This window comes from Silene latifolia, chromosome 8 (genome assembly GCF_048544455.1).
Source record: "Silene latifolia isolate original U9 population chromosome 8, ASM4854445v1, whole genome shotgun sequence".
Taxonomy (NCBI): Eukaryota; Viridiplantae; Streptophyta; class Magnoliopsida; order Caryophyllales; family Caryophyllaceae; genus Silene; species Silene latifolia.
Window position 1 is genome coordinate 33,118,480 of NC_133533.1, and position 26,994 is coordinate 33,145,473.

General features: G+C 36.3%; 2 protein-coding genes across 2 annotated transcripts; one reads left to right on the plus strand and one right to left on the minus strand.

The window, feature by feature from the left end:
- Positions 1-4,192: 4,192 nt before the first annotated feature.
- Positions 4,193-4,969, plus strand: LOC141595005 (uncharacterized). Its single transcript, XM_074414981.1, has one exon. The coding sequence runs from the start codon at positions 4,193-4,195 to the stop codon at positions 4,967-4,969; it is 777 nt and encodes a 258-aa protein (XP_074271082.1).
- Positions 4,970-9,701: 4,732 nt separating this feature from the next.
- LOC141594282 (GDSL esterase/lipase At5g03980-like) lies at positions 9,702-11,239 on the minus strand. Its single transcript, XM_074414397.1, has 5 exons — positions 10,962-11,239; positions 10,625-10,840; positions 10,391-10,539; positions 10,030-10,303; positions 9,702-9,922 (listed from the first exon to the last, which is right to left on the minus strand). Exons 1-5 carry the CDS (start codon positions 11,227-11,229, stop codon positions 9,702-9,704), a joined length of 1,128 nt encoding a protein of 375 aa, XP_074270498.1. The 5' UTR covers positions 11,230-11,239.
- Positions 11,240-26,994: the final 15,755 nt, after the last annotated feature.

Below are 26,994 nucleotides of genomic sequence, written 5' to 3' on the forward strand. Positions count from 1 at the left end.
ATGGGTCTGATGATGAGGTTGATTCTAACTCTTGTTTTAATCCTGTGACTGACTTCTCAAAAAGTGTGAGTTTGAGTTTAGGGTTGAAGTTCCCTAGTGTTGAAGTGTTTAGGAAAGCATTAGTGCATCACAGTGTGAGTAATGGGTATGATTTCTACTATTCTCACAATGGGAAAGATAGAGTGACTGCATATTGTAGGCATAGGTGCAAGTGTCCTTGGAATAGCAAGAAATCTAAATTTGGTGAATGTTCATGTGGTGAGGAGTTGAGAAAGTGTAAGTTCAGAGTTCATGCTACAGAAATGGAAAATGAGAATACATTTCAGATTAAGGGCTTGAATTTGAAACATAACTGTGTTAGGGCAAGCTACAATAGGAAAGTAAACTCTGAGTTCTTGGCAGAGAAATACTTAGAGTTCTTTAGAGATAACATTGACTGGAAGTTGAAAAAATTCCAAAGCTCTGTCTTGAGAGAGTTGGGGGTTCATGTTAGCTATATGAAATGTTGGTATGCAAGGGCAAGGGCCAAGTTAATCATTTATGGGAATGGGAGTGATCAATATGCACATGTGTGGGACTATGCTGCTGCTATTTTAAAATACAATAGAGGAAGTTCATCTTTTGTGGTATGTGATTCCATTGAAAGGCCCCCACCCATCTTTAAAAGGATGTATATATGTCTTGCAGCCTGCAAGGAAGGGTTCACTAAGGGTTGTAGACCCATTCTAGGTGTAGATGGGTGTCATTTGAAGGGAGTGTACCCTGGAATTTGTCTTGTTGCTGTAGGCTTGGATGGAAATAACAACATATATCCTGTTGCTTGGGCAGTGGTTGAAGTGGAAAATAGAGACTCTTGGACATGGTTTCTGGAGTTGTTAGCATCTGACTTGGGTAAGGTGGAGGGAGAAGGGCTAACCTTCATGTCTGATAGGCAGAAGGGTTTGCTAGATGCACTGAATACTGTTGTACCAAAGGCAAATGTGAGGTTTTGTGCAAGGCATATTTGGGCTAACTTCAAGTTGAATTTCAGTGGCCAAGTGTTTAAGGAATCATTTTGGGCAGCTGCAAGAGCCACAACAAAGGTATGTAAATAGCTCATAATTTACTTTAGGTTGAGTGTTGATTGGTTTTTTGTTAGTTTACATTTTACTAACATTTTTAAAATGCTTACAGGCTGAGTTTGACAATAAGATGAATGCTCTAAAATCTCTATCAACTGAAGCATGGGAGTACCGAATGCTATCCCCCTAGACACTTTGGTCAAGGCATGCTTTTGACACAGAATGTAAGTCTAACCTTCTACTCAACAATCTTTGTGAGGTCTTTAATCTTTGTTTTAAAAGAAGCCAGAGACAAGCCAATCCTCACACATATGGAGTGGATGAGGAGGTATGTAATGGAAAGAATATGTCAAAAGAGGGAGGGTGGCAATGCATATAAGGAAAGGTTAATGCCTTATGTGAATAAGTACATGGAATGGGCTGAGAAAGAGTCTAGGTTATGTAAATGGTCTAGGGCTTATACAGGGGTATATGAAGTGATTTATAAAGGGGAGCAGTGTTGTGTAGATCTTAATTTTAGGACATGTACTTGCTTTCATTGGAATCTCAGTGGATTGCCTTGTCCACATGCTATGTGTTGCATAAATTTGGAAAGATCAGACCCAAAAGATTATGTTCATGAGGCTTACACTAAAGCAAAGTATCAGATGACTTATGAACCAGCTGTATTTCCTATGCCTGGTGTTAAGCATTGGGAGAAAACAGGTCTACCAGAGCCACTGCCACCACCTATGAAAAGCATGCCTGGTAGGCCTAAGTCCAAAAGAAGAAGGAAGGAGCCAGGTGAAGATGAAGCTAGGCAGGTTAAGAGGATGAAAAAGACAAATAAATGTGGAAATTGTGGAGGGTCAGGTCATTCCAGAAGGACATGTAAAAACCCAAGAGCACCTCCTGTCACTGATAGGGCACCAGGTGGAAGGCCACTAAGTAAAAGTCAGTGGGAAAAAGAAATGAGGCAGAGGAAAGTGACAAGAGCTGGAACAAGGGCACCTCATGGAACTGCAACTGCAAATGCTACATCATCTCAGGCAGGCCCATCCACCAGCCACACATCAGCTCCAAGCACCTCCAATCCTCATGCCAATCTATCCTTCACTCAGTTGCCGAGTCAAGCTAGCAATAATTTATTTTAGTAGTGGTATTATGTAACTTAAGTTTGAATGTTGGTAATGCAAGAACTGATGTAGCTGATAATGCAAGAACTTATGTAGTACAATATGTTTTAGTAATTAAATGTATTTTGTTGACAGTTTCTATTGGCAATTTCAATGGTAATGCAAGAATGTTGGTATGCAAGGAATGTTGTTTATACTTGCAATGTTGGTATGCAAGAACTGATGTTGTTTTCATTGCAATTTTCATTGCAAATCAGCCTTTATTTGAACACTATAACAGCAAATAAAGGAATTCAAGTAACATTAAAACCTTAAATAGAGGAATTCAAGTAACATTACAACCCGGAATAAGTTCCATACATTACAACATCAAATGGCTCATGAATCGTTAATTGAAAATTTTCATGAGCTTCATTTGTTAAACTAAAATGTGTTGAACATTAACACTACAACTACAAACATAATGGCAAAAATTGCCATAGTTGAACCTTTGAAAAATGAGGCCTGCCCACAAAGAACCTCAATCGCACCAACGACCTTCATCTTCTCAATCTCCAATTACTCACCGCTTCTTCCTCTCATCTTTAAGCGACTGAACATCCCTACCTAATATATCAACTTCACATTTCAACAATCTCTTCTCCATCATCAGTTTGTTGATAACCTCTTTTTGCCAATCCATTTGAGTGCGATCATGCCAGCGAAACCATTCACAACCAATCAACCATCCTGGGATTTGAGAATTTACACTTCTCAAACCGTCTTCCAGGATTGTCAGATGTCCATGATGTTAATATCGCCACAGGAACTCCGCATAAGCATTTCCTCGGATATTGGCTTGTACTATGGTAGCTGCTTTCCTTTGAATGATTAGACATTCTATTGCATCACACCAACAATTCAAATCAGAAAAATACCCAAATAAAATAAGAACCCTAATTGCAAATTCAACTAATTACAATTTCAATTAACTGTACAAAAAAACAATGAAGAGTTTGAAATCTGCAAAATAAAGGGAGAGATAAAGAAATTCACCTTCAAATTTCACCTTCAAATAATTTGCCTTCCAAATTGTAGAAATAATTTATTGAAATTTGTTTTAGAGATGGTATATATGAATATGGAGTAAATTGAGCAAAAGCAAGGAATATAACATGAGGGGAAGACATTACAGGGGCAAAACGGTCATGAAATTAGACAAAAGGCGGGAAAATTAAAAAAATGACGGAATATTTCAACTGAGTTGTGATTTGGGAGCAACTTCTTGCCTGACTTGAAATTAAGGGAGTAATTTTAGCATTTTGTTTTAAAAGGGAGTAATTTTAGCAAAATGTGTTTCATAAGGGAGTAATATCTAATTTACTCTTAGAATTACTAAATAGAGATGGTTTTGTATATAGCTAACTGATTGTACACATTCATAAGTTAATACAATTCATTTCCTTATTTACATCATCTCTCTACATTTTATCTCTCTAATTAATTTCCCCTAATTCATACTGCTAAGCTTTCTAGCAATGGAGTTCATCTCCTCCATTGTTGATTGTTCATACATGATTCCATGTTTTCACATGGTATCAGAGAAGAAGTAGATCCAGTCTCTTTATACTTCTAGATTTTTCTGCGTTTCAGCTAATTCTTTTCCCCTTTCTTCGATAAATGTCGATCGATTATTCCGAAAACCCTAAAAATTAGCTTCGTCTTTTTCTTCGATTTCTTTCTTCGATTTCGTTCGATTCTTCAATTTCTTTGTTTCGATTATCTTCTCACACAACAAATTGCTCATTCGTTACATATTTCTAGTGATAATTTGTTGTTTCACTTTTGATTTCCTCTCAAATTCGATAAATCTTCAAAAAAAATCAACAAAATTCAATCAAAATGTCAGAAAACGCCGACGCGGAATATAGAAACGCGTATGATTGTCCTCTGTTCCTTTCGCAATCAGATTATTCATGCATGAAGCTGTTGGAGACGATGTTCAATGGATAGAATTATGCGCATTGGAGTAGAGGAATGTTTCTTGCACTCGGTTCTAAGAACAAACAAGGATTCGTTGACGGATCTATAACGAGACCTGCTGCTAATTCGCCGAAGTTGCCGCAATGGACGAGATGTGATGTTATGGTATGGTGCTGGATAGTGAATACTATTGTTCCTGGAATCAAGGAAGCATACATGACTGCTAAATCAGCTGCTTCATTGTGGACAGAGATTCGAGAAAGGTATGGTCAATCTAATGGACCTTTACTTTTTCAGTTGAAGAAAGAATTAAAGGATATCTCTCAAGGTAATGATTCAATTGTTGAATATTTCACTAAACTGAAAAGGCGTTGGGATGACATAGATGAGCTAGAAGTATTTTCCGAATGTAGTTGCGGTGCTATGGATAAGTGTACTTGCAATATTCTTAAGCAAGTGTTAGAATCTGCTTCTAGGGAGAAATTGATTACCTTCTTGATGGGGCTGAATGGTTCTTATGAGCATTTACGAACGAATATCTTGTCTATGGATCCAATTCCCAACATTAACAGAGCATACTCCATCTTGCAACAAGTAGAAAGCCAGGAAAATATTTCTTTAATCCTGCAAACTGGGCAAGATTCCAGTGCTTTGGCTGCTATGAAAGCCCAAGCTTCTAAATCTGGCAAGGTCAAGGTCCTTGGAATGTCTGGAAGAAAGATAACAGTTAAGACAGCAATAAGAGACCAAAGTACAATGAAAGGTGGTGTAGTTCTTGTAACAAAGGGGGTCACACTCTGGACACCTGCTTTGTCTTACATCCTAAGATAAGAGCTAGTTATCAAGCTAGGAAACAATCGCAAATGAATGCTCAGAAATATAATGTTCCTGTCCCAAAGTTTGCTGGTAATGCTGGTGACGCATATGATGATACACCATTTGATTTCTAGCCTGAGATGAATGAAAGAGATCTTCATGTGGGGACGTCTTCTACCAGGTCACAAGAGCCTCCTAAGGTTGATCAGGCATTAGTTGCTGCCATATATCGCACGTTATGCAAGCACTTTCTAATAATAATGGTGGACATGTGAATTACTCTTCTGCATCTGTCAACTTTGCAGGTATAATTCTAGCTTCTAATGTTGTCTCTAATGCTTGTGTTCCTAGTCAAATAGAGTGGATATTGGATACTGGGGAATCCGATCACATGACTTCACAAAAACAATTGTTTTAGAGTCTAAATCAATTGTCTAAACCTATTCTCATAGGTCTACCTGATGGTTCCACAAAATTAGTTGAATACTCTGGTGTGATACAAATCAATCCGCAAATAAAGCTCTTAGGAGTCTTATACGTCCCTGACTTCAAATATAATTTGTTGTCCATTGGGAAATTATCTGTTGATTCTGGCATAATGGCATTCTTTAATGACACCAGATGTGTTATACAGGGCTAGGATATGCACATAGTGGCTACCTGTCCAAAGCAAGGAGGCCTCTATAAGACGAGGCAACCTGAGAAGCATGAGGATACTTGCTTTAAAGAGAAGAATAATAAGTCATGTAATTGTAATGTGTCGAATTTCAATGCTAGTTTTCTATGTACTGTTGATGCTAGGTCTAATGCACATAGGAAAGTTGAATTGTTTCATGCTAGACTTGGTCATACTTCCATTGTAAAGATGCAACATATTCCTGAAATGAATACACTGGATTTGAAAGATTATAGTTGTGAAACCTGTGTCATGCCTAAAATGCATAGGTTATCCTTTGATAGAGATCATACTAGAGCTTCAAACCCATTTGACCTCATACATGTAGACTTATGGGGGCCATTTAGGATTGCTACCATCACTGGAGCACATTACTTCTTGACCATTGTAGATGATAATTCCAGAGTTACTTGGACCTTTTTGTTGAAAACAAAAGAGTCGGTTTCTGTTACTATGTAGAATTTCCTTTCACAGATATATAATCAGTTTGGGGTCAATATAAAGATGGTTAGTAGTGATAATGGAACAGAAATTGTTCAAGATGTTTGTTCCACCTTGTTTGCCACTAAAGGTATAATACATCAAATAAGTATACCGGGAGTTCCACAACAGAATGGAAGAGTGGAACGCAAACATAGACATCTAGTTGAGACAGCTAGAGCTATGATGTTGTATGCTGGTCTGCCAAAACGTTTCTGGGGAGAGTGTTTGCTGGAAGCAACCTTTGTAATAAATAAGCTGCCAACTCCTATTCTATCTTGGTCTACACCTTTTGAGGGTTTGATGAAAAAGAAGGTCTGCTATGATCAATTGCGGGTTTTAGGTTGTTTGTGTTTTGCTCTTGTCTCATCCAGAAATAGAGACAAGTTTGATCCAAAAGCTCGAAGATGCATCTTCATTGGCTGCCCTTATGGACAAAAGGGTTATAATAAGCTCTATGATCTAGAAACCCACAAGATCATAGTTAGTCGAGATGTCATTTTTAATGAGTCCATTTTTCCTTATAAAACAAAGGATTCTGATGTGAGAAACTCTTCTAGCATTTCAGCATCAGAATTTTCCAACCATGATCATCTATATCCTTTTGATACTGAAGAAAGTGTACTTATATCAATAAATAATCATACAAATAATAACTCTATTCCAACAACAAATAATTCTATTCTGTCCAATAATAACAGTGATAATACCAGAAATGTGAGTGTAATCAGTACACCTGGTATTTCCAACACTAACATTGCACCTACTAGAAAGTCTACTAGAAATGTTAAGCCTCCTAGCAATCTGCAGGATTTTATTTGCCCCACACTCAAATCTGCAGCAACTTCTTCTTTTTCTGTATTTGATGTCACCACATATCCAACAACACTTACTGCTTCTTTAAAAAATGTGTTAGGGGTTCATGAACCCTCACATTATTATCAAGCAAAATCTGATCCCAATTGGATAAAGGCAATGCAATTGGAGTTAGATGCTTTAGAGGCCAATGGAACATGGGAAGTTACTGATCTTCCTCAGGGTTTCAAGGATATTGGTTCAAAGTGGGTATACAAAGTTAAATTCAAGCTGAGGGCAAAGACTAGTTGCCAAGGGATATAATCAAGCTGAGGGCAAAGACTTCAAACATACCTTTTCTCCTGTAGCCAAGTTCACAACTGTCAGGGCTCTCTTGTCTATTGCAGCATCTAGGGGATGCGTTATTAATCAATTGGACATTAATAATGCCTTTTTACATGGGTTCTTGGAGGAAGAAGTTTATATGAAGCCTCCTGAAGGGTATACCAAGATTCTTCCAGGCCAAGTTTGCAAATTAAAGAGGTCTCTATATGGTCTCAAGCAAGCATCGAGACAATGGAATATTGAGCTCTCTAGACTGCTCATTTCACAAGGTTTCACTCAATCTAAATATGATTACTCACTTTTTATAAGAAGGCAAGGAAATTCTTTTGTAATTGTTCTTGTCTATGTAGATGATCTATTAATCACTGGGTCTGATCTTCAGTACATGACTCATTTAAAGACTGTTTTGGATACGGCTTTCACAATCAAGGACCTAGGAGAAATTCGATATTTCTTAGGCCTTGAGATCACCAGGTCAATAGAAGGTCTTTTACTCAATCAAAGGAAGTATGTGCATGATTTACTAAAGGATGTTGGTATGCTCAACTGCACTCCTGCACCATTCCCCACTGCCTAGGGGACTTAAGCTTTCAACTGAGGAAGGAACTCTATTATCAGAACCTGAAGTTTATAGAAGAATGATTGGTAAACTCTTATACCTCAGCTTGACTAGGCCTGATCTCTCCTACTCGGTTCAGCACTTAAGCCAAGTCCTTAGTGCACCTAGAGAGCCCCACCTCCAAGCTGCTATCCATATCTTAAGATATTTGCAAGGCACTAAGGATGCAGCACTTTTCTACCCAGCAGATAATGATCTTAATTTGACAAGCTTTTGTAACGCTGATTGGGGAATCTGTCAATTTAGTTGCAGGTCTGTAACTGGGCAATGCACTTTTCTTAGCAAGGCTCTTATCTCTTGGAAAACTAAAAAGCAAAAAACCGTTTTAAAATCTTCTGCTGAATCTGAATATCGGGCCATGTCCTACACAGCAGGAGAAATAGTATGGTTACAAGGGTTATTGCAAGATTTTGGTGTCACTGTTCCTTTACCAATCAATCTATTTTGTGACAACAAATCAGCTCAACATATAGCAGCCAATCCGGTTTTTCACGAGAGGACGAAACATTTGAATATTGACTGCCATTATGTCCATGAAAAACTACAAGAAGGACTCATAGCAACTGTATATTTGAAGTCCAATATGCAATTAGCTGATTTGCTTACAAAACCCTTGGGACATCAACAACATGTATTTTTCTCGTCCAAGTTGGGTTTGTTGTTTGACCCTTATTTGGCAAACCCACCTTGAGGAGGGGATGTGAAGTTTACTAACATAGTTAATTTGTTGTACTGTATGTTTGTCCAACTAACCATAGTTAAAATTACTAAATAGAGACGGTTTTGTATATAGCTAACTGATTGTACACATTCATAAGTTAATACAATTCATTTCCTTATTTACATCATCTCTCTACATTTTATCTCTCTAATCAATTTCCCCTAATTCATACTGCTAAGCTTTCTAGCAATGGAGTTCATCTCCTCCATTGTTGATTGTTCATACATGATTCCATGTTTTCACATATTTCAATGATTATTAATTTAGATATTATCTCTTATTTCATTGGTCGAAAGTCGTTTAGAAAACTTGGACTTTCTGTAATCGCTCGAAAAAAGCTTCCTTTAATAATATAGATAAATAATAGATTTTATTAATATTACTCTCATTAAGTGGGAGCATATTACATAACAAAACAATTCTACACTCGTACGGCTGATAAGACCATTTCGTTTTAAGCCGTACAAGTTATACTCCCTCCTATTTGTGGTTTTCTTCCCCATTGATGTGGGTACAAGATTTTAGGAGATGATTAAAAATGAATAAAGGAAGATGGTGGGGTTTCTAAATTGAAGAGATGAATGAATAATTAGGAATTAAATAAGGAATTGTGAGTTAACTGGAGTTAGGTGGGGTTTGGTGATAGGAGAGAGGGGTGAATAAAATAAGAGTAAAAGTTGGGTGGGATTTGGTAATAGGAGAGACGGATGAATAAAATAAGAGTAAAAGTTTCAAAATAAAAAAGGGGAAGAAAACCTGAATAATCCATTTAAGAAAAAAGGGAAGAAAATAGTGAATAGAGGGGAGTAACTGTTAAGGCTGTAATCCTATTTAGAGGCCAAGATGTTGATAGATGATCAAAGTATACAAACGAAGTTTCGTCATTGAGTGTTGTCAAATGTTTGAAGCAATTAAGTGATTGTTAACAATTCAATAATGTTGTGAAATCTTGGATAACAAAATATAAAGAGAGACAATCAAAACTCTCTTGAATTCACTAAGTAAAACATGCATACTAATTAATACTAAAGTAACGCAATCAAATCTCTAATGTACTCAAAAATTTCATGATAAAATTTAATCTCCTAGAATAAAAAACAGAATAATCATCTTAAACAACTTGAAGGATTCCAGGAACAATGCGTTTGAGAAGGTATTGAGCCATATGCAGATAGGCGTGCTGAGTTAGATGAATTCCGTCCCAACTGTATCTTTCCTCTGGGTTCGCACAAACTGAAGCGCCTTCACTCCCACAAAGCTTGTTCATGTTGAAGTTATACTTGTTGTTAGCATCTCCACAACACGCCTTCTGAAAGCCGTCCTCTTTAAACCCTATATACATAATACATTGAAGTGATTAGTGATCAAAACTATAGATAATTACTTGAAAGAAGTGTAAATGAGTGTCTACGACCATGTAGCTGTATAATCAATCTTACCAAGAGAAGTGGCAGATTGGAGTATCCATCTTAGGCCGTTGAAGTAGTCACCATACACAATGGCTACATGTGGAAACTCTGCCTGAAGCTCTTTAATGGCAAACTGAAGGTGCTTGTTGTGAAGTACAGCAAAGTAGTTCAAACCCTTCAAACACTTGAGTGAATCGTATTGATTTGGGTCCGTAACTTCAAACATGGATAAATATATTGGCATGCACCCTATCGGGAAATTTCCTGGCACCACAACTCGCATTGCTCCCAGATTAATGACTTCCTACAAACACCATTCATGGTAAAGAAAACTAAGGTAATTAAGACGGATCTTATAGCTGTAAAAATGAACGAGGAAGTCGGAACTTACTTTAACAGCTTGTTTAATTTGCTGAACCACCTCTGGAACCATGTCATGCAACTCTTGTAGGCTCTTGCCTTCAAGTAAAGCATAATTGTAGTCATTGCCGCCGGTTTCCCCCATTATGATGAGTGAATTTCCAACCCTTTGCTTGCATTCTAAATTAAATTAAACAGAATTATATATGTATAAAATATCATTAGTATAAACGAGCTCTATAAATTATTAAGAATACAGATTTACCTGAAGCATTGTCTCCGCAAAAAGATTTAAGGTGAGACTTGAACCAGTTAATCTGAACGAAGAGAGATTTGTTGGTGGCAGGGTTGATAATACCCATGGCTGTTAAACGATCAGTATCAAGGGCTGTTGATCCGGCAACCGCGAAATTCAACCCATATGTCGAGTCACTTTCTTTGTTCAGATAGGGACTCAAATGCGGCATGTGAAAAAAGTTGGCTGCAATTCAAGAAAACAAGTTAAAATTTATTGAGGCATGCATGGCTATCAAAATAAAAACATGAACGTATGCATGGCAATAAAACAGCAAGTAGTAGGTTAATAAGTTCAAGTGTCATACCGAAGAAATCGATCATGAGTTGGCCATCAGAACAGCGGCCGGTGTTGTTACCGGAAGTGACACCATAAGGAAGACGTGCGCAGGGATTATGGGCCCCAACCGGACCGTCTCTCATGAGATTGCCGGTGTCACTTAACGAGTCACCAAATTGGTATATCGCCTCAAACGACAGCTTCCCATTAGATGAATCATTAGCAAGAGAAGGAAGGATGAGGGACAATGAGAGAAGAGAGAGCAGAACAAAGTTTACAGATCTCATGGAAGCCATTGAAATTGTGAAATAATTAATTATTTGTTGATTGAATTGGAAATAAACATATGGTACGTTAAGAGTGGTTTTATAGGGGTGTGACAACCTATAATAATCTTATAGGATTAGGAGTAATTAATCAGGATTAAGAGTACTTTCCTTTTGTTTTGGTTTAGAAATTATAACTTTATTAAGAGTCAAATTATTACTGCTAGGGCGATACCGGGCACCCTAATAAAAAATAAAAAATAAAAAATTTATTTTCATTTTTACGCCAAAAACGTAGGGATAAAACTGTAATTCACAATTTATTATATTAATAAAATAAAATATAAAAGATACTAATTAAAACACTAATAAACTTTATCTAATATTATATATCAATCAATACATATCATAACAAACACATTCTTCATCTTCATCATCAAATCATGCGTTTACCAATTAACAATTGAACAAACAGAGAGAATTCGATTGTCAGGCCATGAAACGATAACTACTATACTGAAATTTCCTCCACTGGAATACTGAATTCATAATTGTTAAGGTATGTTCAAAGTTCTATTGCACAAACGAAAGATAAAAATTTTGGATTTTCGTCCACGTCCTTTATCTTCATCAATCATCATTGAACCTCAAACTACTCACTACCTCATGCAGGACACTACCACATTAGTGTGGTGATTTATATGCCACTCTTTCAATCATTAATTATTAATTTGTATGAATCATTGTCAAATGCCATGAATTCATGAATGATCACTGATGACGACTTTAACTGATGAACTGAATTGTTCCAAGGTTCCATGAATATCGCACACCATAAATCGTTAAAAATCTTTCAATTTGTTTTATTATTATTATTAATAAATTAATTAATTAATGTTAACTTCCTAAATTGCCCTTTAAAACTAATTAGTTTGAAATTTGAATTTAATGTAGAGAAAAAAATACATAAACAAATTACAATAATACCCCGGGTATCGCTCAATTTGAGCAACACTCGGTGTCGCCATCTCATTTTCCTTATTTATGTGAAGTCGTCCAATAATGATGGAAACTCTAGCTCAGCCCATTCTAGAAAAATATGAATGAACGAAAAGAAAAACAAACAACAATTACTCATTTGATTTAATTTAGTTTAGTGTAAAACTATTTTATCCAAAATCAACATACATCGAAAGATCAATATACCTTCTGTTATATTTGGGAACTCATAGTTGAAATTGAATTCCGTAATTGGGACATTTTAAGCGTTTGAGAACCTCTAGAATTTGAAATTGGGAAATAGACTCGATTCCTTAGCCATTCAAACCTAGAATTTGAGGCTATCAAATTCCTACCATATACTCTCTTTGATCTAGACCAAAGCTAACACTTACTATAAATAAACGATTAGAGGTGGAAATCGGGTCACTCAGGTCAGTTGCGGGTCGGGTCAAAGCGGGTTGGGGTTGTCGGGTCAATGACAGTTCGGGTCGATTACGGGTCATGTTGGGTCATCTTCGGGTCGGGTCATCAACTGGTGGCAAGCCGGGTCGGGTCATTATCGGATCAGTATCGGGTCAGGTTATCAACTTATATTTTATCTTATAATATTTAGTTTTTGATGAGTAATTTTATGATTAAACAATTTGTAGGTGTATTAATTGTAGTTTTGAGTGAAAACAATCAAGATGAATGTCAATTTAGTTTTATTTGATACATCATTATTAAGCAAATTCATTAACGGGTCATCCATCGGGTTGAGTTAATATCGGGTCATGGTCAGGTCAGTTCAGGTCGGGTTCGGGTCAATTCAAATTGGTTTCGGTCACCCAATTTCGGGTTCTATCGGGTCGATGACATGGCTGTCGCAATCCTATCAAAAATAAACCAACCGGCTCAACTAATATAGTAGAGGTAAGTCGGGTATCGTACTCCACAGAGAGGCTATTATACTTACTTGTTATCCTAGTCCGTCATGTAACAATTGGGTGTTTTGATTTGTTTTCAAAATACTAAATGAGATTAAGGCAGAGAGAAAAAGAGTAATAAAAATAGTAAAGAGAAATAAAGTTGTGATCAAATAAAGAGAAGAATGCTAGGAAGTCGGTTCACCATGGTAATTAGCCAATCCTGTTAGAACGAGATCAGTCGGTCTAATGTGAGAAAGGTAAAGGAAAGGTCCTCTCGGTCCGCTATCCGCCCTAAAATACTACTAACTTAGCTCTCGCTCTCATTAGTGTAGTCTACTGTTCATAACATGTCTATTCCTTCCAATCTCTCGATCTAGGTCTGAATTTAACCGGATTAACTAGTTTAGAAGCGTGCACTCAACTAAATGATTACAATTAAATTGCTATAAAACAACTCTCACAATCAAAACCTTCTAACCTAATTATAACATCATTATTTCACTACCATGGCTCCCATAATCCTAGTATTAAGAGAATTAGATACTCATGTTTATAATGAATAAAATAATAACAACAATGGATGAGATAGCAAGAAACATGATATAAACATAAACTAACAATCACACTAATTAGAACAGAAATTAAGAGCAAAGATTAAAGATAAGCAAAGCTAGAATTAAATTAAATCAAAGAGTAAAGAGAAATTACAAAGTATTGAGATCCGGCAATGAGAACGAAAGCAACGTTGAAAGAGGAAGAGAAATAGTGTACTGAGTAATTAGGAGTTTTTGAGATTAATGAAAGATTAAAGAGATGATTTAACCTAATGACGTCTTCTCCTTATATAGAGAAGATAATTATTAAACATAACTAAGATATTAAATAAGTTCTCGCGAAATAAAATCTCGCGTCAGACATAAGGTGCTCGATCGAGTACTTTGAAAGCTCTCGATCGAGTAATTCTCCAGCACAACCTCTCAATCGAACATCTAATATGTTCGATCGAGGAACCTTGAAATTCCACCTTTCGATCGAGTACAGTAGGGACTGGATCGAGCATTGTTGACCACCTTATTCACTCGATTGAACAGAAAAGGCTTCGATCGAGGACTTAGCCACTGAACCAGCTCGTTTCTTCGTTGGTTAGCTTTCGAGACCACTTCACGCTTCTCGAGGCATATTAATTCCATTCCAATTCTTTCATCTCTATAAATGCATGCTAAGGGGACTGAAAAAGGCACGATTCCGCTACTTTTAGGTCCGTTCCTGCAATTAAGGCCAAACAAACTAAAGTAGACTATTTGGGGCATTTCGCAATGTAAAACTAGGAGAATCGCATGGAAATACGTGCAATAAAGGCTTAAAAAGACTATATAAAATGCACGTATCAGTCGGATTTTGGGCGGATCGGGTCAGCTTTTGCCAGCTCTACGAACGATCAAAACCAAAGGTAACATCCCTTATTTGGCCCACAACATTACCAAATTGTCCATATGTTGGAGTAGGTGTCCTCCACAATAGTGTGTTTATTTAATAAATCTCAAATAAGAAATACACCTGGGATATATTTTATATTTGTCAGTTGGTCAACATAAATCGGTAACGGTTGGCTGACTAGAGTTTGACGTTACTATCGTATGACAACGGTGATCAGTTGATCCCTTTAGGTCACACCTATATATAGGAAGGACCCCAAATAGATAAACTAATTGTATTTGATACATATTTATTAGTTCTTGTATATATATAGACTAATGGCAGTCAAGTGTGTTTTATATGATGTGGAATTTATATTTATTGTTAATTATGTGATAATTGAGTAATAAGTATAATATCTTATTTAATAAGATAATATTTAGTAATTAAAAATTAATTAATTGACTAAATTTGGATTATTTATTAATAATGTATTAAAAATAATATGTTACATATTTATATATTGTGAGGCGGAGGTAATTAGCTAATATAAGTTACAAAGAGTTGTAATATTAGCTAAGTGGATCTTGTAAGACAAATTGTTTATTAGTACAATTATCAAATTGACTTAATGGTTAAGTGTATGATATTTCATTTGATAAGATATTACATTAATATTTAAATTCAATTATTTAAGATAATTAAATATAAAATTTATAAGTATTTGTGGGACAAATGTCAGAAGTCGAAATACACCCGTAAATGGCCCAAGTGGACTATTTTTTTCCACTTACACACTCATGTGAATGTACAAGTGGCATATCCACTAAGAAATGTTCCTATCATTTCTTTACATTTGATTTCCTATAAATACCTAACATTTCCACATGAATGGTTGTTGGAAAATTTAGAGAAAAATTTGGTCCCTATTGATAGCCCTTCTTGGACCATCTTTTTCTTCAAAATTTCCTTCATAGCGTCATCTAAAAAACACTCATAAACTAATACTAAAAATATTATTAAGGTAATAATATTTAGTAAGATGGTATACATACATATTACTTCTTATATTATCTAGTTAATAATATAATTAGTATTTTGGGTAAATTCTTGGGTGCATTCAAAGGAGGTACTCTATTTTGGGTACTGGGAGGAGGATCATCCATCGCATGTAGAAGTTCCATAAGACAACTATTGTAGTTGTTCTTATAGCCAAATTTCCAATGTAAATAATTTTTCATCTTAATCTTGGTATATTAGATCAAATTATTTTCATGCATGTAACTAGATCATTTTAAGACTAAATAAAAATTTATTTAGTTACTAATTAGAAGAGTCTAATTAGGGGGTCTAGGACTTACAAGTGGTATCAGAGCACATTTGTTACATGCATGTCTATATTTATCAAGTTATAAGATAACTTTATAACAACCGTAAATTTTAGTGTTAAAATTGTTTTAACATGAAAATTTTGTGTTGCATGTACATATTCCGACCTTAAAATTTTTGTGGTCATTTTCGGTTAATTATGGATAATTATTGCTAATTAATTATTTATTTTGATAAATTTTGATATGCATTAAAAATGGTTAATTGTTAACTAAAATTAGTTGCATGTTAATTCTGGTCATGAAATTTTAATATTCTCACACATTCATGATTTACTTAGAGTAAGTGAATATGAGAAAATTAATTTGATTAATTTTACATGTTTATTGTTTTTAAATGGTTAAAAATCGATAAAATGTGATTATATTAGGCAAAAAATAGTTTAAAATTTTTCCTTAGATTGAAATTTAACCTATAACTGCATGCATATTTTGTACATTGGATGTAAAGTTTTAAAATTAAATTTTTTAATTTTGCATGTTTATTGGTTTTTATGAGATAAAAAGCCGATAAAAGCAGTATTTATTAGGTAAAAATGGTTAAATATTTTTATTGGACGAAAATTTTATCCAAAATTGCATGCATGGTGTTTACATTATATGTAAATTTAGAAAATTAAATTATTTAATTTTGCATATTTATTTGTTTTTATTAAATAACTCCGCATGTGAGTGTTTTTGGGCATTCAATGCCGGTCCCAAGCCCGGATAAAGGAGGAGGGTTACGGTAGGTCTGTGGCAGCCAACATAAAAATGTAGTCACATTTTATGGACATGAATCGGAATTTGAACATCGTTGGGGCGTCTCCTCAGAAGCGACGTGTTGCACTTCTTAGACCCGGGTGTAGTGAAAAGTATGTGAGGGTTGCTAGGTCGTCACCCGGAAGCGACGCGCCATCTTTACATCTGGGGGTGGTGTCAAATAGGCAAGGGTGCACTACATCTTCTAGACACGGGTGTAGTGAAAAATATGCAAGGGTTGTTAGGTCGGTCGCCCAAAAGCGACGTGCCACCTCGAAGTATGGATGTGGTGTTAAATAGGTTTGGATCTAGGAAGCATGGTCACGAGCGGGTAAGGAAATCAGGTCATGGCCTTAGGAAGGGTAGTAGGTTACGGTTTGGTACTTGGAATGTTGGCTCTTTGACAGGGAGATTAGCTGAGGTATAGTAGGGGAGGTTATGAAAAGGAGGAGAGTGCATATAATATGTCTATAAGAGACAAAGTGGGTTGGAGATAAAAAAAGGGTGATAGCACCTTGGGGTTATAATCTTTGGTACACGGGTAAAGACAAAAGTCGTAATGGAGTGGGTATTATCATTGATAAAAATTACATCGATGATGTGGTAGAAGTATCAAGAAAGAGTGATAGGATTATGAGCATTAAGCTTGTAGTCGGGGATGAGGTGGTGACTGTTATAAGGGCTTACGCACCTCAAGTAGGTTTAGATGCTTCTTTTCGACGAGCCTTATGGAAGATCTGGAAGAGGTTGTAGAACGAGTCCCTATTGGAGGGAAATTGATCATTGGTGGTGACCTCATTAGAAATGTGGGTACTAGTCGAGTTGGCTTTGAGAGCATTCATGGGGGTTTTGGTTCGGATAGAGAAATGAAGCAGGAAGTGACATTTTAGATTTTGCTTTGGCATATGACTTGGGTGTAATGAATACTTGGTTCGAGAAAAGACATTCTCATTTGGTGACTTATAGGAGTGGAGGAAATGCTAGTCAAATTGACTTCCTTTTGGTAAGGAATGTGTGGAGGAAAGAGTACACCAATTGCAAGGTCATACCCGGGAAAATTGCCACAACACAACATAGACTAGTGGTGTTTGATTTTCGGGATAAGAGAGACTTGAGAAAGATAAAGATAATCGGTGAGGCACGAATCAAGTTGTGGAAGCTACAAGGGGAAAACCAACAAGCGTTTTTGGATAAGGTTGGAAGTAGCGATATTTGGTCGGATTGTAAGGAGATAGATTTTGATGCAACGTGGGATAAATTGGAGCATGTTGTAAAGGATTCGGCGAGGGAGGTGTTATGGGAATCTAAAGGGAATAGACCATCAAGTAAGGACACGTCTTAGTGGAACGATGAGGTGAGACAAGCAATAAAGACAAAACGTGAATGCTATAAGGTTTTAGGGAAATACATGAGTGATGAGAACTTTGAAAAGTACAAGGAGGCTAGACGAGCCGCTAAAAAGGCAGTAAGGGATGCGAGGGCAAAAGTTAACCAAGAAGTGTATGCCAGGTTGGACACGAGAGAAGGAGAGAAGGATATCTATAAACTGGCTAGCATAAGAGACCGAAAGACGAGAGATATTGGGAGAGTTAGGTGTGTGAAAGATATGGACGACAAGGTTTTAGTTCAGGATAACGAAATAAAGGCTAGATGGAGTTCTTACTTTGATACTTTATTCAATGGACATCAGGAACAAGGTTTTGGGGATGTAGAAGTAACACCAAGCATGGTTAATCGGGAATTTGTGCGTAGAATACAAAAGAGTGAAGTTAGAAAGGCGTTAAGGAAGATGGGATCAAAGAAAGCAGAATGACCGGATGGTATTGTTAGAAATCTATATCTCATTATTACAACATATTCTTATATGTTACAATTTAATTTAGTCATAAAATTTTTGGATCTTATGCATGCAAACATGAATAAAGATAAATAAGAAATCGTTTTCCTTACATTGAGAAATCAGATATATGGGCACAAATGAGTTCTCCTACTCACTTGTTCTTGAGCTCTCCAAATATTGGATGAACAAAGGATTCAAGTATAGAATCCCTCCCAAGGAATAATACCCAAGATAACCTCTTAATAAAATTAATATTATTAATACTAGAACAATATTAATCTATATAAAATTGACCGAAAAATATTGATTTTGGTGTCTTAATTTCGATTAAGAGAAGGGAGAAAAGAAGTGATTTTTATCTCTCTAAAAACTCTATATTTTTAGATGATGGAATGAAAAATACACTAGCGTTCAAGTAGTGTATATTAGACAAATTATAGAGAAAAACCCTTTGGCATTTCTCTATGAAAAACCGGGTAGGGGGGGGGGGGGGAGGTATTAGCCAATCCATGATCAAGTTGCTCTTCACAAAAACAACTAGGTTTGCATGGCTATGTATTAGGTTAAATGATTATGTTTTCCACTCAATTAATCAACACAATATTTATCCTAATACCCCCTAAATTTCGGTACATATAGTGTAAAATGGGAAATCCATTTTACACATTATTTTGTCAATTTGACTTTCGCTTTTGGGCAACCTTTCAAGGACAGATCCCGAAGATGCCTCGGGTACGTTTCCTTATCACGGCTGGCGAGCCTTCGTCCGCAAACCATCCAAGGACAGATCCCGAAGATGCCTCGGGTACATTTCCTTACCACGGCATGTTGGGATGTCGATGATGAGGTTGATAATGATGAGGATGTTGATGAAGAGGTAGATGATGAAGAAGAAGAGGCTAATGAAGGTGATGAAGGAAATGAGCAATGAAGTGAAGAGGGAAGTGGTGATGAGTCCGCTTCTATGGAGGAAAATGATGACAATGATGATATGGTGGAGGACTAGCAAGCTTTGGAGGCTCCTACCCTCGTGAGGTTTATCTACTTCTTTCTTTGTTTTATTTATTTTTATCTTGATCATAGTTGGAGAGTCCTAGCAACATGAGGACTAACACCTCGGCCCCATTGAGGTGTTCTTATTTCATTGTTCCCGTTTCGAAAAATCGAAAATGACAATTTAGTTTCTTATTTAATCAAATTAAAACGAGATACGTAAATATTACTTTCAAAATCGTCCGTCAGTTTTAAGTAATTTAACTAACCCGTATCGTCATACGATCAATTAAATAATCAATTAAGAGTGTTACCCTTTAGGTATGACCTAAGGGGATCAACTGATCACCACCGTCGTACGACAGTAATGTCAAACTCTAGTCAGCCAATCATTACCGATATGCGTGGACCAGTTGACAGTAAAATATTACTTCCCACATGTATTCTTAAAATGAGAATTAAACATGTGATCATCATGATCGACAGTTGTGATCGCATCATTGTCGGAGGAGACATATTCCAACAATCTCCCACTTGTCCTCGACAAGTGTGCGTCACCAATTCTCTTGTCCTATTACTATCTCCCACTCAATGCAAGGTGTCTTTCAGGCAGTACTTGCAAGTGATCATATCGAGAGTGGTTTCCTCGATCTGGAGAATAACTGATTGACCGGATATATCTACCATAGATATCTTCCGAGCGTGGCCACACATTTCAAGTTCATTACTCCTCGAGTGGCCCTGAGATATTGTTATAACCCTGACTAGAGATGGACAATTCCTATTGCACTCATTCCCTTCGACTAGCCACAGCCATCATAACCCAAAATATGCCCATTTGACTCCATTTACGAAGGTCGTAGTAACACAAATCAAAGTTAATCTGAAACTGTGCCATCTTAGGCGAACAGTCTTTAGTCAAAAGAATCGACTCATTAGAATACTATAGTAGCTCTCGCCACGACCAGGCTATATAAATATGCCAGAACTCTATAAGCGGTCATAAGGCCCGACAAAGTGTTCCTAACAGTCTGCCTATGTGATCGACTAGTCATCTCACATGACTTCATGGCACTTGAACTTGCCATCAATCGCATCACATTCTAGTCACTTCGAGATGTCACCTCATGTAAGTAACTATGGGCGAATACAATGCTAATCCGTGTTCACTTTAATGGGGTTCAATTGTCTCTACAACCCGTTTGGATGTAACAAAGTATAAGGTAAGTTAATAATAACTAAAACAACAAATGTCGACATCACATTCAGGTAGTCAATACCATATTACAACCTTGTGATGCATATCGTAAGTGTGTAAACACTAGTCGATTTCAATAGAAGTTTAACATACCATGTGTCCATGTGTTCAAACTTCTTATATTATATTATCCTTTATATTCATGTTATCTCTCATAGCATGAACCTTACCAAGTACACATATAGGTTCCCAACCTTGGTTTAGGTTCTTTATCTTGAAAGAACTTTCTTGTTGTTTATCACAAAACCAACGAATTTGTGGTGGATGATATAACTTGCACTGATCAAGTGTTCTACCATTTCGCAATGCACTAGGTATACGTTTTGCAGGGTCTTGCAACAATTTGTCAAGATGATTAGCCTAGCACTTCTCATAAGTCCTAGCATATTAGAAAATATCAGTTTTGAGTAACTTCTTACTTCAACTAAGTATTTTTCAAAGCTTCTTATTTCTCCTTTTAGCTTGAATAGCTTAGGATTTTCATAAATCCTTATGTGTGATCGAACTTCAATATGTGCAACCTCTTGTCACATAACAGAGTGTTTTGTCCATCACTTGAATCGCTCATTAGTTCTCCTCGAGAATTCATGACGATTCTTCTATGGCTTGCCAATGAATCATCATGCTCTTATGCATATGATTCATTATTGGACATGTGCATGATTATTCTAATGGCGGAAACATTAGTAATTTATAATCATGTGATCAACCATTCTTAGGTTCAATGAATGACCATGACTGCTTATGGTAATTCTATTTACATCGATATGAATAACCTACGTTTCTTGTTGATTTGATGTGTATATCTCAATACTTATCCAACATCTCATGATGTGATTGGATTCATCATAGTCCATTTTCATCCAGAATTGAAAACTCAAATACTTCTTTGTGAAAGATAGTATTAGCTCGTTATTCTCAATGAGTAATGAGTTATCAATTTTACAAGATGATTGCTTCCACTAAATTCCATGTCTTTACATGATAATTTCCAATTTCCACTCAATTCCACATGTTTCTCAATTGACTACTCAATCGAAACATTTCAAGAATTGAAATATATATTGCTTTGCCAAGTTATTAATATAAAACCATATATGTTCCCAGCATATCCTTTCAAAATGCCTATTTAGAAAAGGTTTGAATCTTAAACTTATGGAAAGAGATTTTTAATCTCTAACTCATTCATTTTATAATGATGCGTAACAATGTCATTATTTAAATTTGAATTACATCTAATACACGTTCTTCTCAAAATACCCTTTTCGGAAGGAGGTTTAACCATTTCATTTTCATAATGAGGTTAATTAGTGACACTAGCGTGGTTAACAATTAATTTAGCTTTTGTAGATATCGGCATATCTTTCATTGCAACTTTTAGTCATAAATCACATTTATTTTCGAGGATGCAACTTTGTTTCATTTAGGCTCTTAAGTAAATATCAATATTGAAACTATTGGTCAAAAGTAGTTCATATACTAGCCAAATCTCTTGATAAGACTTTACATTAGCCATTCTTCTTCCAAAACTTTCTTTTGGTCTCCTCGTGTAGTTATCTTGAGAATATATTCTTTTGATTACTTCACTTGGTCTCTTTTGTCATGTAGATTTCATCTATTCGAGACCATAGATCTCATCTATTCGTGTACACTATCTATATAGGTATACAAATCATTCTTTCTTGCGTAGATCTCATTTACACAAGTATCCAAATTTACTTTGTGTTCTTTGTGTCTTCATTTTTCTCCCACTCTATTTTTAGAATAAATACACTAGAGATTCAAAGATAGCTTATGAGACACAAATAATGATTTTTGAAGTGTAAGGAGGACTAATAGTTTTAGATTTGATAAGTGTACTTGGTGATTGACATTCTTTTAAGAGAGTTCATCAACTCATCATCACTTCATAATTGATCATACACAAGCCTTAAACTTATGGACATATAATGAATCCCATCATTATAGTTGTCTATTAGATCACTTTAAGTGAATGATCATATGTTTCAATGAGCAAGCATATAAAGATGAATTTTTAGAACAAAGAAAATACGATAAAACGGGTGACTTGGGTTGCAAACCAAGCCACCATAATCCAAAATACAACAATTGTTTAGAAAGGATCAAACATTTCCATGTCGAACACGGAAATCAAAATAGTTCTAAAAATCCGAAACATAAATTAAAATAAGACAATAAAAAGCCAAGCTTCATGGAAGCTACTCCTAGCTTCTTGATGATTTCTCAAGCTTGCTTTTCCTTTCCCTTGTCCTTGCTTGGTGGAGGCCCTATTTACAATAAAAAGGGGATACATTATCACAACTTTGTATCACAATACCATAGTTGAATTAGAAACATAAAAGAAAGGATAGTCATTTACCTACTGGAGTGATCTTTCCAGCTTTGATGTCACCAAGATACTTGGAAAAATTCCTCTTCCAATGTCCAACACCATTACAATAATGGCATTTGTCAAGAGGACCCTTCTTGGTCTTGGAAGTGCTAGCTTCAAAAGTCTTAGCTTTGGTGAAAGTGGGAGCTTGCTTCTTACCCTTCTTCCCATTCTTCTTGAATTTTCCCTTGCTCTTGGTGCTTATGTTAAGCACATCCTTAGGTGGGTTAACATTTAACCTCATGTCTCTTTCGGCTTGCGCAAGTAACTTGTGCAACTCTTCAAGAGACACGTCCTTGTCTTGCATGTTAAAATTCACCCGGAATTGAACATATGCCTTGACTTTGGATAAGGAGTGTAGAATCCTATCTACAATGAGTTCTTTGGGGATTTCAACCTTTTGAATCTTCAAAGTCTCGACTAGCTCCATTAATTTGAGCACGTGAAGGCTAACCTTTTGGCCCTCCTTAAAGTCGAGATCAAAGAATGCCGCGGCCGCCTCATATTGGACGTGTAATACCCCGTAATTTAATAATAAGTTGTGAAAATAATTTATGAAATTTAATAAATTAATTAATGAGATTTCTAATAATAGTTGCGAGAAAGACGTTAATTAAATAATAAAATAAGTAAGCAAGTTGGGAATTGAGTTTAGCTAGTAACTAAGTCTTGGGCCGTGTGTTGTAAATAAATATGGGCTGATTATATTAGGCCTAGTATGAGTAGTCGGGATGTAAAGCGGGATTTAATAATAAAATAATAAATATAATTTGGTAATTCTTAATAATAATTAGAAAAGACAATAGTTTCCCAATTGGCCTCATATACTCCCTAAACCTAGACTATAAATACTTAACAAACCTGAAAAGTAAATCATAAAAGAAGAGAAAGGAGATTTAGAAGACGGAAGAGGCAATTAGCGATAAAAAGGTAAGATCGTCTTAAATAATTCAAACTCGTATTTTATTTACATTGAACTACATAACATGTTCACCGTATAACACCTTGTAGACCACCAAAGGACTCGTAAACTTGACCTAGGACGACCTTGGACCACCGTGATTATGACATGACCCTTATTTGACCGTGGTTGGCTGTTCTGGGTGGTTTATGGGGCGGTTATGGTGGCGGGTTTATGGTATGTGGGCTAGAGGCAAAGGGGACTCAAATCCTAAATTAACCCACCAACTGGTCGAGTCTTGACCTGGGCTTGGCAGGGTTGTGACAGGGTGGGTTAGTCGACCAAATTGGAGGTGTTGGGGTGGTGGTAGCCGGCGGTTGGTGACGGAGGTGGCGGTAAAACAGGGGAAAACAGGGGTGTTGCCGTGGCTGTCTTGAGAAGGACACCGTGGTTGTTTTTGCGACGGTACCGGGGAAAGGGGACCACCTATGGAGTCACCGTGGGACAGTGGTTCTAAATATGGTGGCTATATACGGTAGTGGTGGCTGTGGCAGTAGTGGCGACGGGTTCTTTACACAGTGTTTGTAGATGACGGGTTTTCGGTAATTAGTATGTGTTCGTGATTGTTGTTGTTAGGGCGTGAGGTTGTGGGTTGTAGGGGATGGTTGGGCTGGTGGTTGGAGATTGTCGGGGATCGTGGTGGTGTAGGCTAGTGGTGGTGATGGTGGCAGGTCAAAGGGGTGTGGGGTGTGGGCACAAGACACGGGCTTGTGGGTGTAGTGTTACGGGTTTAAAGGGTTGGGTGTTTGGGTGTATTATGTGTATAGGACGGGTTGACACGGGATTATGGGTATTCTTCGATTAATTTAATTAGTTAATTAGTAGTTGATGAGTCGGGTTTTCGAGATGGGTTTGATTGGGTTTGTTTAATTCTTGAAGCGGGTTTTGAATATCGTAATAATTAATAATAATAATAATAATAAGTAATTAATATAAATATTGAATTATAAATAAAGTATAAATAATTAATGTTGAATAAATAATTTGTTATTGTTTAGGTGACGGATTTGAAGTGGAATATTTTTAAGTACCTTATTGGATTGCTATTTGGGAGTATTTGCCGAAGAGGTAGGATAACGATTCTACTCGACCTATTAATTGTGTACCTTCTCATTTAATTGGATGTTGTGTTAATTGAATTGACTGTCTGGATAATTGGATTATACATATCTTGTATATTGTGATTGGAAGAGGTTTTATTGGATGTTCTTGAGACGATGTGGTAGGTAGCCATTATTGTTGCTACAGTTGGTTTGATAATGAGTTGGATATCAGGTTTAGACTGGCTGAGGTAGACATCATGGTAAGAGCCTTCGGGCGATGTTATATAAACTTACTGGCTGAGGTAGACATCATGGTAAGAGCCTTCGGGTGATGTATTATAAACTTACCGGCGGACACCGTTTAATACCTTCGTGGTGGTGTATTGGGAGAAAAGTTGATTTGGCGTTGGTGTTCAAATCTTTGTACTATTTATATTATATGTCTTGAGATTGTTATCCTACTCAACCTCGTGGTTGACTGTGTATTCGTGAACACCTGCGGTGAACCATAATGGGGAGCAGATTTGACAGGTACTAAAGATTAGCTGACTTGGGAGCTATGGGATGCGTGAGGACTTGGCCAATCTACCTAGAAGTCTAGACCACATAGATTATGAGATCATTTTATTTGTTTCCGCTGCGAGTTGTAAATATTTTATATTAAGTTTTAGTTTTAGTTGGTTAATTTGTAACAAACATGTAATCGCTAAAGTTTTAATTAAAGCACTTTGGTTTGTTGTACTTTGTTATTCACTGCCTCGGGAAACCGAGATGGTAACAGTTCTATTTATTTCGGAATGTCTAGCTAAAGGCTCCCTAATAAATGGGGGTGTTACAATGTGGTATCAGAGCAAAACGATCCTCAGGCCTAACCAATGAACATAATAATGAACTTAGGATGTGTCTAAATAAAATGAACCCGGGTAGAAACTGTTAGGAGCCCACTTAAGGCTTGGGATAAGTTAGGGGCCCCCTCACACCACACTTCTGGCCCTTTCAGTTTCGAACCGGTTTCCTTGAGAGATATTACAGAGTGGGGTAATTTAAAATGAATATTGTTTATTTTGTCGTAGGAGTTTTGGTTGCTTTGTTTGATTGTTGTTTTCATTGATGACTGAGTTTACAGGACGTAATCCTGATTTTAAGGGGAGTGGAATGGATGAAATGAGGAGCTGTTGTTGAATGGCTTTTATCATGAGCGTGAAAGTAATTATAAATTGATATTGATTTTGTGGTTGGACGTTGTGTAATAGTAGAATCATGTCTAGTGATATGCGGTTGTGTGAATCCCAAAGCCATGTTATTTAAAATATATTATGAAATGATTAAACTTGTGATATGAATGTTTTAGAGTAGATACTAGTCATGTGAGAAATTTTATTGACCAAATTGTGTTGGTATAGGAGTAGGAGGGTGTTAATGAGGGTTTGTGACCTAGTAAAAAGGAATCTAGAGCTGAACTTTATTCCGTCAGATTTTACCCCTATTTGAATTAGTTGCCATTTCACCTCCGTTTATCATACACGGTTAAACGTTTTATGAGTGATAAACCAGTGAGTTAGCTTTCCAATGTCATTGGTTTCATATTTAAAGATTTTACGGTTTGGGAGAAATAAATATTTTAGTGGACAGTGGTCGGAATATTCCTGTGCAGTTATGTTTTCGACAAGGGATTTTGTAAAATTTCTCATTTAATTTGTACTTAAGATATTTGTTTAATTCCAACTCCACTGGTTAAAAGATTCAAATATGTTTCCAAATTGATAAGTCACGTTGCAAGGTGAAATTTTGACAATTGCTAGTGATTTTTACAAGTTGACTCATGTTTTGACAAATTGCTGATCGATTTTTGT

Coding starts and splice junctions, on each gene's coding strand:
- LOC141595005 (XM_074414981.1), top strand. CDS start 4,193: ATGTTTCTTGCACTCGGTTCTAAGAACAAACAAGGATTCGTTGACGGA.
- LOC141594282 (XM_074414397.1), bottom strand. CDS start 11,229: ATGGCTTCCATGAGATCTGTAAACTTTGTTCTGCTCTCTCTTCTCTCA. Junction 10,540..10,624: donor TTGCGGAGACAATGCTTCAG/GTAAATCTGTAT, acceptor AATTTAATTTAG/AATGCAAGCAAAGGGTTGGA. Junction 10,304..10,390: donor AAATTAAACAAGCTGTTAAA/GTAAGTTCCGAC, acceptor TGGTGTTTGTAG/GAAGTCATTAATCTGGGAGC.